The 14,886-nt window shown below is 40.2% G+C and overlaps 1 protein-coding gene across 2 annotated transcripts in view; it reads right to left on the reverse strand.

Annotated features, from left to right (window-relative positions):
• Nucleotides 1–14,886, reverse strand: part of cntn2 (contactin 2) — a 192,706-nt gene that overhangs the window by 87,566 nt on the left and 90,254 nt on the right. For both annotated transcript variants that reach the window (XR_007941819.1, XM_051948014.1), the window contains exons 17-20: nt 11,559–11,629; nt 10,184–10,415; nt 8,595–8,710; nt 236–422 (exon numbers count right to left, since the gene is read on the reverse strand). Coding sequence is in view for 1 of the 2 variants with exons in the window: in XM_051948014.1 (XP_051803974.1) it covers nt 236–422; nt 8,595–8,710; nt 10,184–10,415; nt 11,559–11,629 (606 nt within the window). In the remaining variant the exon portion in view is untranslated. The remainder of the gene's footprint in view (nt 1–235; nt 423–8,594; nt 8,711–10,183; nt 10,416–11,558; nt 11,630–14,886) is intronic.

The raw sequence follows: 14,886 nt of genomic DNA on the forward strand, positions 1-14,886 counted from the left end.
ATGGATGGAAGGATTGATGGATGCATGGATGGATGGATGGATCCTTTTTAATCCCAAGGGAAATTCAATGATAAAAAAATAGACCAGCATTAGTTTAAACTGAGGCAAACAGTTTAAAAGACTTGACTGATGCTTTGCTGAGTCTGTTCAGACCAAGAGGACACTTCAGATTCTGCCTCCACAGGTTAGTGAAGGACCCAGTAGACACATGATTAGTGAAGGTGCTGTATCATACGTGGTTTCCTGGTGGTGACGGTGGTGCGTGGTGAGGGCGGCCCGGTGCCAGCACTGTTGTACGCCAGAACAGCCACATGGTATCGAGTACTGGGTCGCAGTCCAGACACCCTGGCTGTTGGTTCCAGTCCTGCTGTCCTCACTCGATCCGCTGCTGCTTCCCGTTCATGCTGTCTCCAATACCGGATCTGACAACACACAGGACGGTATTCACTTACAGACCTGAAACCCTGTACAGGCCCACTCTACTACATGAAGATGTTTAAACCTCCTCACAGACACAGAAGCACATGAACTGTCTGTCTGATGGTGGTCTAATGAGCTTCATCAACAATAAAAGTGATTATCTTAGCTCTGAATCAGCCAGTTCAACGTGCTAGACAGTCGCTTCAGGATTTCGTGGGCGTTTTTCGCGACTGTTGCGGCCAAAAATGCCTGAATTTGCGGCAACTTTTCTAAAAAATTGCACTAAAAGTTGTGATATTTTAAGCTTATTTGTTGTGATGAAATTATGGGAGACAGTGACAGCTGCTAAAAAGCTGCATTTTTCCAGATTTTAGAACATGTTTTAACACTGTAATTGATTTATTCCAAAATTAATTATTTAACGTTCCAACTCATTTCCACAAAAGCTGGCACACCATGGTGGGACATTAGCAGCCAGATACTGGTTTAACATGACATGACCTAAATATGTAGCGGGCAACGGGAATTGATGGGACTCAGAAACACCCCCACAATTTAATCAGTTGTTCCTTGTATCATTTCCCATTCGTCCACAGTGGTAGATTTGCTCCAGGATCACAATCATGTGATCGTCAGCGAGCTGCTCAAGTAGCGTTCACTTGTTGCCATGGTTACCGTGCCGCTATGAATCCTTAACAAATCCGTGGATCCAAACTTTAAGCCGTATCACTGCTGAAGTCTAATCATTTGGTCCTTGTGTCATTTCTGACCGACCCTGAAAACTTCATTTAAATCCCTGAGTCTGTTTCTGAGTGATGTTGGTAACAGAGGAAGGATTCACACACACTGATCGTCACATAACTCCACCGTGTTCTTTGGAGGAATAATTAATCTAATTTACCTTCATTCTTTCAGTGCTCTAATGGATCTGGATGCAACAGTTTCCATCATGGTGATTTATGTGGTCTGTTGTCTGATCATTTCAGCCGTTCTAATATGTTTAGTGTTTTTTTTTAAGTGTATCAATCCATGATTCTTTTCTTTTTGTATTCCACCACAGTATTGCACGGGTGTAAAACAGTTTATCTCCGCTTTGGTGAAGAACATCAGTGAATTAATTGTTTATCACGGTCTTCAGCAGTAATTTTTGTTGGTAAATCAGAGACATTAGTATCGCACATGTCTGCATCTTCAAACCAGAAACAGGAAGTGAATTCAGTGGCGTACGTGCATTAGGTTTGTGCTGGGAGCTGCTATGATTGGTGGAACTCACGGGAGGCGGGCCAAAATAGTGGGAAAGTTGTAGTGATTGGACAAAACTGCAAGGCCGTGCAAAATTTGCAGAGATTGGTTGATTTCACGTGAATTTGCGCGATCGCAACATCGTGAATTCTTGGAGGGACCGGCTAGAATAGAATAGAATGTGCTTTATTGTGATTATACAGTGTACAACGAAATTGGAAAGCTTCTCCTCTTCAGTGCAAAGAAATGTTAAGGAATAGTGTCTATTTACAAATATACATGTAAGTAACAGTGTGAATATAAATAAAGTGAATGAGGTGGTGGTGTGTATTGCACATTTCACATTATATTGTTGGCTGGCTGTGACACATGAGGCATGTGAGAAGTGTGGTGATGGCTTTCAGAAAGAAACTGTTTTTAAATGTGTTTGTCGTCGCTTTAATGCATCTGTAGCGCCTTCCAGAGGGCAACAGATCAAAAAGGTGAGAACCAGGATGACATCTTCTTTCCCACCATTAATGAAGTGATTCATTTGTTCTGAGGGATTAGAATCAATAAAGCTGATAATGTAAACTATGGCAGCTGGCAGGACAAAGAATAGCTCAGAAAATGACCACAACTCTAACAGTCTGTCCACAGAAAATCTCAAACTACAGTCAGTGAGACCACAGTTTAACACTGGACTTCTTTGTCATCAGCTGTAGGATCTGAGATAATGAAGTCTGAGAAGGTCTGTTTTAAAGAAGCAAAAATAATGAGAATTAAATGTCACTGTCTGTCTATTTCACCCTTCCCTTATTTTAGTAGTTAAATGCCTTTTTATTGAATAAAATCTTTCAGTTATCCTGCTTTCTGGTTTGAAGATGCTACTCATAGAGAACTTATAGACCCCTTTCACATGACGTATGCATACTTAATTAGGCAGCTGTGCGCGCAGACCCGGTTCAAAACAAAGCCTGTTTACCTGGCCAAGTCGTGGGGCGCCTCAAGATGGCAGAGTGAGCGGTCGTGTTCCCAGCAGGGTCCGATAGAAATCTCATATTTCCACGTCCAAACTTGACTTTAACAAAAATCGACCAACCCACAAAATAACAGAAGTAACTCGGATACGTTTTGATAAGCTTTTTAACTTTTGGAGCCGTTGCACTGCCGGTTTTGTGAGTTGAAAAACTTGAATTATGGCTAATCCTGTGCAAGCTAGCTTCTTCGACCATGACTACGGCTCTCAGAGACGGAGAGAAACCAGTGGAGAAGAGGAGACTGACATGGAGCAGTCGTTTGAAAAACCTGGAGATGAAACCCCCGTCAACAGCCCAAGTAAGAAAAAGGTGAAAAAGAGAACCGCAAAAGAAAGAGAAGATAGAGAGAATAGCTTTGCACAAGCTATTCAAGCTGTAATGAAGAGATTTGATGTTCTGGACAGAAAACTGGAAAGCATTGAGACGAGGATGAATAATGTGCAGGAAACCTTGAAAAAGTTTGATGCCCTGGAAAGTAAACTTAAGGACATTGAAGAGAAAACTGACATCATTAAGTAGTCTGCAGACATAAATAAAGAAAACATTGATAAGCTCCAAAAACAAGCTGAGTTTCTGACCGCAGAAAATAAGTCCCTGAAGGAAAAGGTACTGGAAGCTGCCAGATATAAGAGGAGATGGAACCTCAGGCTTATGGGGTTACCAGAAAAAGAAAACGAGAAAATTCGAGATGTCATTATTGGCATCCTCACCCGAGTGGTACCCATGTCTGCTGACCAGCTCCGCCTTGAAGTGGATACAGTTCACCGTCTGGGAACAAGAGGCCCTGAAAACAACAACTTATCAAGGCCCATCATCATGCAGTTTGCCAGGCGAACGGTACGGGACGAGGTGTGGAGCATGTCCAGAGAGGCTCGAGTGTGCAAAGAGATGCATATCACCTTTAAACAAGATTTCTCCAAAGAAGATCGGGAGGCAAGAGAGAAGCTGTGGCCACGAGTGGATGAAGCCAAACGCCAAGGCAAGAGAGCATATCTGAGAGAGGGATACGCAGTCATCAACGGGAAAAAGGTGTATCCTTGAAGCATACGGTATTTCCTACATACTCTGATTCAAATCCTCATTTTGACTTCAAAGCAGTTATCCACATTTTTTTTCTTTTTTCTTTTTTTTTCCTTTTTACCACTGAGAATTGGTGGAAAAATATTAACACTGAGAAACTGTTTATGGCTGATTGAAATAGTATGAGGCTTGGTCGAGCCCTGACTTTTATTTTTGGACAAAATGCTCACTCCTGCATCCCTTATTTAGTCAAGAGTGTTACACACAACACTTCAGTTTCAACTTTCATTTGGTTCTTTAAATGTTCGGGGCATGAAAGAAGTTGTTAAACGAAAAGCTTTGTTTTTGTTTTTTAAAGGGCAAAACTCTAACTGTATTTTTTTTACAAGAGACTCACTCCTCGGATACAGACGTAACTTTTTGGACGAGTCAATGGGGCGATAAGATCCTGTTTAGCCATGGCACTGCAAGATCTGGTGGCGTGGCTATTTGCTTCAATAACTTTCCCGGAGAAATTTTGACCCGTCGGAATGATACAAAGGGACACTGGCTGGCTGTGGTGACAAAAATTGAAGGTTTGTTTCTCATTATGTTAAATGTATATGGATTTAACAATGACAATCAAAACAGAACAATGCTAGAAGATGTTACAAATATTATTGTAGATCTGAAAGGTAAATACCCCACTGACCACATTTTGACAGGAGGTGACTGGAATATGACCCCAGATGAATGGAGGGATAGGTGGCCCCCAAGAGCTGGTAGATCCCAGAATAATCTTATAATGAATGACTTCATTACTAACAATAATTTAACGGATATTTGGAGAGTAATGAACCCAGGAGCTGTTAATTTTTCATGGTTTAAACCCAACGGTACATGCAAATCTAGAATTGACTATTGGTTAGGAAGTGATATCATTTTACATCTTACCTCAAAGACGACAATCTCAATTGCTCCTCTTTTAGATCACTGCTTTATTGAGTTACATTTAGAACCCACTACTAGGAAAATAAACAAAAGAAGCTACTGGAAGTTCAATGCCAAACTGCTCCAAAATGAGGAGTACTGTAAAATAGTTAGAGACATTATTACAAATGTGGTAAACGATGAAGCTATTGTAGGCTATATTAATAAATGGGAATTCATTAAATTTAGAATTAGAGAGTATAGTGTCCAGTTTAGTAAGAATCTAAAACGGAAACAAAAAGAGTATGAAAGTAATCTTTTACAAGAAATTAATCAGTGTTGTAGTAAAAATGAACTTACTGCCCAAGAAAAAAATAGACTCATGGACTTACAGACTAAATTAGATCAATTATATCTTAATCGAGCACAAGGCGCATTTGTTAGATCGCGTGCAAAATGGATTGAGGAAGGAGAAAAAAACTCCTCGTATTTTTTCAATCTGGAAAAAAGTAGACAAAAAAAGAACTCTATCTCTTGTCTTTTAATCGAGGGAAAAGAATGTGCAGATCACAAGTCAATAGAAAATGAAGTTTTTCAATTTTACTCAAAACTATACTCATCTCAATTTTCCGGTACAAATTGTGATATTTTTTTGACAAAATAGCTCACCTGATTCCCAAAATTAAAAGATCATTTCATGATCTCTGTGAATCAGATCTGACGATTGAGGAACTTGATGCTTCAGTAAAGAAAATGACATTAAATAAATCCCCAGGAACTGATGGTCTAACAGTCAACTTTTACAAATTCTTTTGGAATGATGTGAGAGAAATATTATTTAAAGCTCTAACAGAATGTATAAACAAGAAAGTACTTACGACAAGCATGAAACAAGGGTTGATTACACTTATTCCTAAACCTGGTAAAGATAAACGCCAACTGGACAACTTAAGACCCATAACTTTACCAAACACTGACTACAAAATTTTCTCTGGCTCCATTGCAGCTAGACTTAAGGATGGAGTCTCAGACATAATTAGCGAGACACAATCAGGATTTCTGAAAAACAGACTCATTCATAACAACATTAGATTAGTTTTGGACCTGGTTGATTACAAGGATCTGATCGACGAAAATAGCTTTATCTTTTTCTTAGATTTCTATAAGGCATTTGATTCGGTAGAACATCCTTTCATTTTACAGACTCTTTCTTATTTTGGCTTTGGTGAAAAATTCAGAAACACAATTCATATGTTATACTGTGATATAAATAGCTCAGTTTCCTTGGGTCATGGTACTTGCAATAGATTTGACATAAAAAGGGGAATTCGACAAGGCTGCGGAAGCTCTCCCCTTCTGTTTATAATGGTTGCAGAGATGTTGTCTATTCTGATCAAGAATAGTGAAATTGAAGGGATTAACATTATGGATAAACAATTAATTATAAGTCAGCTGGCTGACAATACCACTCTTTTCTTGAAAAATGCAGATCAAATTCCATTAGCTTTGCAAACAACTACACATTTTTCAAAGGCCTCTGGGCTACAACTAAATTTAAATAAATGTGAACTGTTTAGTCTGGGAGAGAATCACCTGCAGTCATTATATAACATCAAAATTAAGAAGGAGATTAAATATCTGGGGATAGTAATAACTAAAGATAGAGATATCTCGGACAAGATAAACATATGGGATAATATCGAGAAATGTAAACTGATGTTGAACAGATGGTTGCAAAGAGATATCTCTATCTTTGGTCGAATATTGTTAACCAAGACGGATGGCCTTTCTAGATTAATATAATATTCCCTCCCCATGTCATACAAAATGATAAAAGCAATTGATTGCATAAACTTCAAATTTATATGGAGAAATAAATATCATTATTTAAGCAAAGACGATATGATTAAATCCTTTGAAGAAGGGGGAGGAGGTGCCATTGATTTTGACAATATGAATGGCATATTGAAGCTTAATTGGCTAAGGTCCTGGCTTAACAGTGTTCAATCCATTTGGTATTATATTCCAAACTTAATCTTTAATCAACTTGGAGGTATTAATTTGGTACTAAAATCAGATTTTGAATTGAGTAAGCTGCCAGTGAAACTCTCTGACTTTCATCAACAGGTCCTTATTTACTGGAAATTGATCTTCAAGCATAATTTCACGCCACATAATTCCCCAATTTGGAACAATAGATACATAACTATTAATAGAAAATCTGTTTTTATGGAAGAATTGTTTTCAAAGGGTGTATGGGCGGTTGCCCATTTCTTGAATGAAAGAGGTGATACTTTACAACATACTGAGTTCTGCAATAAATTTCAAGTCCTTTGTTCCAAAAGAAGATACAATCAAATACTAAAAGCGATCCCTGTACCGCTTAAATCTATGGTTAAACAGGATATATGTCACTCAAAGGTTTCCCCCAAAATGAGACAACTCTTAATAGATGGTAAAGATTTTTGTTCTCTCAAATTTACCAACAAATGTTTAAGAAATTCTTTGCTGAATACCTGGTTTCCTAATCCAGTAAGAAGAAATTATATTCTAAGAGATTTCAAAAGAGAAGAAATAATAAAGATAAGAAGAAAATATCTCTTTTTCCCAATTCTGTCTAAAGCAAAAGAAATTCAATTTAAAATCCTAAACAATATTTACCCCTCAAAAGAATTTCTTAAACATAAGTTTAAAATAGACACTGGCAATTGTATATTCTGGAACACTGAAAGTGAAGATTTGGAACATCTTTTTTTTTCTTGTCATATAATTCAAGGTTTTTGGCAAAACTTTAAGACTTGGCTTTACTCCAAGGGGATACAGATTCCTGTTTTAACGTTTAAAGAAATTAAATTTGGAATTAATTTGAAAGATAAAAAGACAGATAATGGTGTAAACATTCTATTAATCCTGTGCAAACATTTTATTCATAAATGCAGGTTTTTTAAAACCAAACCTACAGTCATTCACTGGAGGAATGAGCTCAGTCTTTTTGCCAAATCTCTGAAACTAATTGAACAAAAACAAGCATATTCTCTTGAAGAATTTTTCTCGGAATTTAGCTTGGTATGATCCCCCAGTTGTGGTTTCCTTTTTGTTTTATTTTTTTTCAATTTATTATTATTATCATTACCTCATTTTTTGACTATCAATAACTTGACTGTTGTGATTTCAATCTAAATGGTGCCTTAATGTTTGTTTTTGAAATATGCAACAATAAAATAAATTTAAAAAAAAAACCTGGCCAAGTCGTGATATTGCAAGCACATATTACGCTAAATATGCCTTCTTGTTGTGCTGTCGGCTGTCAGAATCGTAGTAAAGCAGATGATATGGCAGCTGTGACAGCGACCAGGTGGAACTTGTTTTGTTACCGCGGCTAAACGTTTGGTTTACTTAATACTGATTTCCGTGTTCTCCGGAGCAGTCGTTACGTTGATATCACTGTTCCTGCTGATATACCGGAGAAGCCCTGAGCCCGTTAGCAGGACAGTGCAGTATGTCAAAGTAGTGCCTGATAACGCATTGAAGGATTACTTTAATACCCAACATGCCGAACCAGGCCAGCAGCAACAGGACAGCACACCATCTGCTGCATCCAAACAGCAAGAGGCCGTGTCCGGCAGGCAGCAGGAGGCGGCTGTCGGCGGCGGCAGCCCCAAACAACAGCCGCCACCGCCTTCTCAAAGCGAGCCCACTGATGCGGCCAAAGCCGAGACGTGCAATTTCCTAAACGCTATCTTTCTGTTCTTGTTCAGGGAACTCCGAGACACCCCAGTCGTCAGACACTGGCTCACCCATTAAATTAAAGTGGAATGTGGAGGAGCTCCTGCACCGGGTCTGCGCACGCATACCTTGTGTTAGTAAACACTGCAAGGGGTCTATAGTTTTCCATGAACAACACCTTTCGGTTTTACTGAACGTTTATTTTATTTCCACTAATTGTTGTTGAACATCCAGATGTGAATCTGTGCAGCTCATCACCTCGTATCCTCGGAGGATGCCGTTGGCACTCAGCTGCTGGACGGGTTCCCATGAAACCTGGATCTCAAAGGCAGACAGCGCTGTGGCGTTGATGTTTAGAGGTCCCACTGTTGGCTCTGAGGAGGTGGACAGAGGTCAGAGGTCAGCATGGCTCTGTGTCGTCTTAGTCATTAGTGTTCAGAGTGCCATCAGTGCATTCATGAGGGAACAGAACACAGTCTCCTGAACGCTGAGGTTGTCCTCTAGTGGAGACACAAAATACTGCAGATGTGGACACAACTTCAGACTTCATGACCAGTCTGACTGCCAGCTGCAGACGCACTGATGATGGACGCTCTTTAAACACTAATTAATATCCTCGTCAGTGTGTCTGGGTAATAAGAAACCTTTCTACTGATATCACCATTTGTCCTGTGGCTTCAAAGAGTAAAAATCTTCAGTGTATGTAATTCCCTCTTAGATATCCCAGCAGTTATTGCTTTTGCTACATTGATTTTGTCATTACTGTAAATACCAACATGGTCACCCAGACACTCCCACTTTTATCCATGTGCTAACATAACTGTACAAGGGTTTTCTGATCATCAATGAGCCTTTCAGCACCATTAGCTAACACAATGTAGCATTAGAACACAGGAGTGATGGTTGCTGGAAATGTTCCTCTGTACCCCTATGGAGATATTCCATTAAAAATCAGCTGTTTACAGCTACAATAGTCATTTACCACATTAACTATATCTACACTGGATTTATCATTCATTTAATGCTATCTGCATTGAGCGATAGTGTATGACATTCAATTTATTTTATTGTATATTCTACAGAAAAGATTTCAAAGTATTTTGCTAAATAATTCATTAATAACACCTACTGACATAACTATTGATCTCAGACATTATTATGTGTTACTTTGGTAACATCCAGGACAGAGGTGAGGCCACCTCTTACAAACTTACAGCACTTTAAGTCCCCAGTAAAGGAACAGAATAGTCAGTCTGGAAAAAAAGACTAATTTGCATTTTGATTTTAGTCCAAAAGTCAAAAACAGAAAGCATAGAATGTGATATAGACATTGACAGAGTAGTAAAGCCAGTGTCAAAGAAACTGAAGTACAGTACAGACAGTAAAAAGACTGTACAGGAAGAAAGGTTTATTGAAGGTTTATTTATACTGAACGCTGTATCGCCTCTCAATAACCGCATTATTTCAAAGTTGAACAGTTAGTCTGAAAAAAGGCAGGGAGTTGATTTAGTGGAACATTTGCAAGCAGGAAAGAAAGAATTTCCATTTAAATAGTCAGACAAGACCAAGTCCAAAGCAGTCTCAATCTGAGGTGGGGACAGACTGGACAGCTCCATCCAGTAACACAATGGGCTTTCTAATGAAGGCTATCTGGCCAGCTGACACAATAAGCCAACACTAAGGAGTTTGGATTTTTTACATTTATTTGTGCGTCTTTAAAAAGTCCGTGCAGAAGCACAGGGTGAAACGCAGACTGACTGATAGTATTTTGTATTTTGCAGTGAGAATCTTGCTTGCAATGTGGGTGGTTTACTGTGTGAAAACCTGCTGAAAGCTCAGTGACTCACCTTCCTCTGCAGAGTGGACCACAGCTATCTGACTGAACGGACCTTCTCCTCTGCGGTTGTAAGCTTTAATCTTCACTTCAAACGGACTGTACGGCGTCAGGCTGTCGTTGTAGTAGACGTATCGAGATGACTCCACATGGGGAATCCGCACTTCTGTCCATGACGTGTCTTTCTTCCTGAACGCCAAGATGTAGCCGAAGCCGTCACCGTTCTGGTATTCTCTGGCCATGGGCTGGAGGACACAGGAGAGAATTCATGTGGAAATAAAGACAAGCGTTTCCAATCAGGCCCATGTTCTCACACATTACTTCTCCTTATATTAAACTTTGAGGTTCCTTCAAGCAAACATTGTTGAAAGATTCACAGAAGACATCAGCTTCATATGAATCGTTCCTTCTGTCCGTGCTGGTGGTCCAGCAGTCCTGTGCTCAAATACTACAGGAGGAAGGGATTGGGGAGGAGATGCACAGGTATGGTTTGCAAAAAGCAGTTGTCAGAGGTTGTCTAAAGTTGCTCTGTTTCACTTAGACTATCAATCTGTGGAAACTTTCAGTAAATCTTCATCACATCCAGACAGACATTCTCCATTGGACTCCTCAGTTCATGCCTCAGTAAGCCCTGGTGCTATGAAAGCTAGCACAACATGCCCTACTGGCTAAAAGTCAGTATTCTCCAACTGTTTGTTCCATAAATTCAGTCTGAATTCAGAGCATCTTCTGAACTGTTTTTCAGAATTTTAGTTTCAGCACAGAGCAGCAGGAGTTAGTGATCTGAGACAAACTTTAACGAAACTCACTGCAGAATATTTTATTTTGGGGATAAAACCTGTGAAACTGTCCACAGAACTGTGACCATCTTTTAATTCAAATACAGTTCAAAAGGGAAACTGAAGGAGTCTTATTCTGTTCTTCATTTGCTCCATTTTTTCTCTTTAAAAAACAAAACGAAGTACCACTAAGAATACCATTAAAGTACTGGACCAATGAGCAGTATCGGTTGAAATCCCTCAATGTGGAGTGAAATGTTTGACTTGGAGCTCTAATAAAAGTCTCTCTGGGGCTGAATCTGAGGCGTTTGCAGGACTACATGTGAGTTTATCCGTGTTAGGGACTAAAATCTGGGATACTTTGGCTGCTTTGACTTTAACAGTTCATTTGTGTGTCTATCCAACCACAACCTTTATGAGAAATGAATTTTAAGTCAGTGTAAAATACACATTTGTGGCAGGATAGACAGGAAGGAGTCGTGGACTACTGAAATACAACAACTGAGAAGAAAAGACCACAGAAATGTGAAAAAGCAGCTTAACATTAACATGACTGTTGAGTTTAAATGTTCTAGAAGACATAAAGCAGACTCTGAGCCGTCCACTCACCGTCCAGGTCACGATGAGCTCATGGCGGTCTCCTCCTCCTCCTCCCAGTCCACTGGGGGCCACCGTGGGAGCTGAATATAGAAACAGCAGATTTACATGATATAATCCACAAAGACGGATCAGCAGGACGGAGGAGAAATTACCTTACTTTGATCACACCCACAAACCACATTTATTATGATTTATGAATGTCTCTGAATAAAATGATGTTAAATTACACATTACCACATGAGAGTGATTGTATCTTTAGTTAGTTTCTATTTCATTTACTGACAAAAGAAAAACAAAAAAAATTCAATACATAAACATAAACAAAAGTTTCTGACTTCTGAATAAAAGGGAAAGAAGAATAAAGTTCTAAGATCTGACCCTTTATATCCAACAATCAGTTACTATGAGCATGAAAACAAACAAACAAACAATCAGTTACTATGAGCATAAAAACAAACAAACAAACAAACAATCAGTTACTATGAGCATAAAAACAAACAAACAAACAAACAATCAGTTACTATGAGTGTTCTGGCTCTGCCGACAATTTTAGTTATGTGCGCTGGCCCTTTAAGAGAAACGGGAAGCGCGTGTTCAGGCCATGTGGTGGAGACAGTGTGTTTACTTTGGACCGCAGAGAGAGACAGCCAAATGTCGTGTTCTGTAGCTGTGTTGAATTCATAAACGGCATTCCCTGTAAGTATTAAAATACCAAAATATGATGTTTAAACTAGAAGTATAACGTTATCATACGTTAGAAACAGCTGTGCACTCGCCGTTGTTTTTCAGTGCGTTATTGTATTTCATATTGCCCTAGCCAAACGTGTTGCGATTAATTTTGAGGCATGGTTTGAGTATAATGTTTATGTATATGTATTCTGTGTTCCTTACAGTTTCACACCTGCCAGATAAATATGAGTCCAAACCACCCAGGCGTCTGTGACTTATTGTGTGGAGGTGTTTAACGGCTGGATAGTGGAAAAGGTTTCCATGAGGCCAGAATAGTGAAAAGGGACACCTCAACGAATTGCTGACTCCCAGGCTGCACGGTCATACGCTGTTCACGGACCAGCACGACAAACGCAGCATTATCAAGTCAGTGTAAGGACAGTACATCAACACGAAAAATGGAGAAAGCTGAAATTAGATCTACAGCTTCGTGTAGAAGTAGATCTTCCACTGTGAGTGCAACATTAGCAGCTGCCACAGCACGTGCAAAAGCAGAAGCTGCCCAGGCCAGAGCTGAATTTGCAAGGAAGGAAATTGAAATCAAATTAGAAAAAGCCAAATTAGAAGCAACACTCTACGCACTAGAGAAAGAAAGTGAGGCGCAAGCCGCAGCCGCTGAAGCAGCAGTAATGGAGGCCGCTGCCGCAGCTCTGGAAACACCGGTGGAGCATCCGATTTATCTACCCCCAACGCAAAGTGCAGATGAGCGGACAGCAGAATATGTAAGAGAACACAGTTCATCCAGTGATAAAGAACCAGATAAAATATACAGAAAAGACAATGAACCAGATGAAAGGATGCACACGGTACAAATTAAGGAGCCAGACGTGCATCAGGAAAATGTGCCCACAGTCTCAAAGGATTACTGTCCCCTGCGACCTCCAGAAAGCAGTCACTCTGAACCAAAGCAGCATTCACCTGAGAGACATGGCGATCGGCCATACACTCCAAATAACCAGCAAAACAGGTCAAGTAGTTTCCCTTTGTATACAACGCCCTCTACTGTCCACACCCAGTATCACTCACCTGCTCAATACCATTCTCGTGACACTAGCGAACTTGCCAAATATCTAGTGAGGAGCCAGTTGCTAGCATCTGAGCTCACCAAATTTGATGACAAGCCAGAAAATTATTTAGCTTGGAAATCATCATTCATTAATGTTACAGAGAGTCTTGACCTTAAACCTGGGGAAGAAATTGACCTTCTGATCAAATCACTGGGCCCAGAGTCAGTCAAACATGCATGTCGCATTAAAGCAGTGAATATAAGTCAGCCATCGGGTGCTTTACAACTCATCTGGGAAAGGCTAGAAGAGACATATGGTTCACCAGAGGCCATAGAGAGCGCTCTCTTTGCAAAACTTGACCAGTTCCCCAAAATAGGGCCAAAAGATCACAAAAAACTGAGAGCTCAGTGATTTGCTTTTAGAAATTAATGCTGCAAAACAAGAGGGATACTTGCATGGACTGTCCTATCTCAATACAGCAAGGGGCATCGGTCCAATTGTGGAAAAGCTGCCATATGGACTACAGGACAGATGGATGATGGAAGGCTCACGCTACAAGCAGGAACACAAAGTAACCTTTCCTCCCTTTACCTTCTTCCTGCAGTTTATTCAAACACAAGCAAAGGCACGTAACGACCCAAGCTTCAATATCCAGTCACTATCCATCAGTGGTGTGAGAAAGGACAGGCTTGGAGAGAACCATAATAACAATCGCAGAATGGTTTCAGTGCATAAAACGAATGTAACAGTTGCACCCACTAATGGACCAGACAAATGGTGTCCTGTGCATAACAAACCACACGCACTACAGCAATGTAGAGGGTTTAAGGGAAAACCTCTACAAGAAAGGAAGAGACTGTTAAAGCAACACAATATCTGTTACAAGTGCTGTGCATCTAACAAACATGTGGCTCGTAACTGTGAAACAGCAGTTCAGTGTTCTGAATGTGACTCTGACAGGCATCCTACTGTCCTGCATCCAGATACACCTTTCTTTCCTCCCAAATCCTCCCTACCTCCAGCAGATCACGGCGGGGAGAAAGAAGATGGGCAGGAGGAAACAGTTGTTTCAAGCTGCACTGAGATATGCGGGGAGGGATTTTCAGGAAAGTCATGTTCTAAGATATGCCTGGTCAATGTTTACCCAGCTAATGACCGCAGCAAGAGCAAAAGAATGTATGCTATGCTGGATGATCAGAGTAACCTGTCATTAGCACGCTCTGAGTTCTTCGAAACATTCAAAGTTGACAGCTTCGCAGCGCCGTATACCCTGCAGACCTGTGCTGGTGTAGGTCTAACAGCTGGTCGCAGAGCCTTTGGTTACATCATAGAGCCCATAGATGGTGCCATCGCAATACAGCTACCAACGTTGATCGAATGCAACATGATACCAAACAAAAGAGAAGAAATTCCCACGCCAGCTGCTGCACAAGGTCATCCTCACCTTGAACGTATTGCACACAAAATACCGCCTCTAGATGACAGTGCTGAGATTTTGCTATTGCTTGGAAGAGACATTCTGAGAGTCCATAAAGTGCGCAGTCAGATCAATGGACCACACAATGCACCGTATGCACAGAGACTTGATCTAGGCTGGGTGA

This window comes from Acanthochromis polyacanthus, chromosome 5, assembly GCF_021347895.1.
Source record: "Acanthochromis polyacanthus isolate Apoly-LR-REF ecotype Palm Island chromosome 5, KAUST_Apoly_ChrSc, whole genome shotgun sequence".
NCBI lineage: Eukaryota > Metazoa > Chordata > Actinopteri > Pomacentridae > Acanthochromis > Acanthochromis polyacanthus.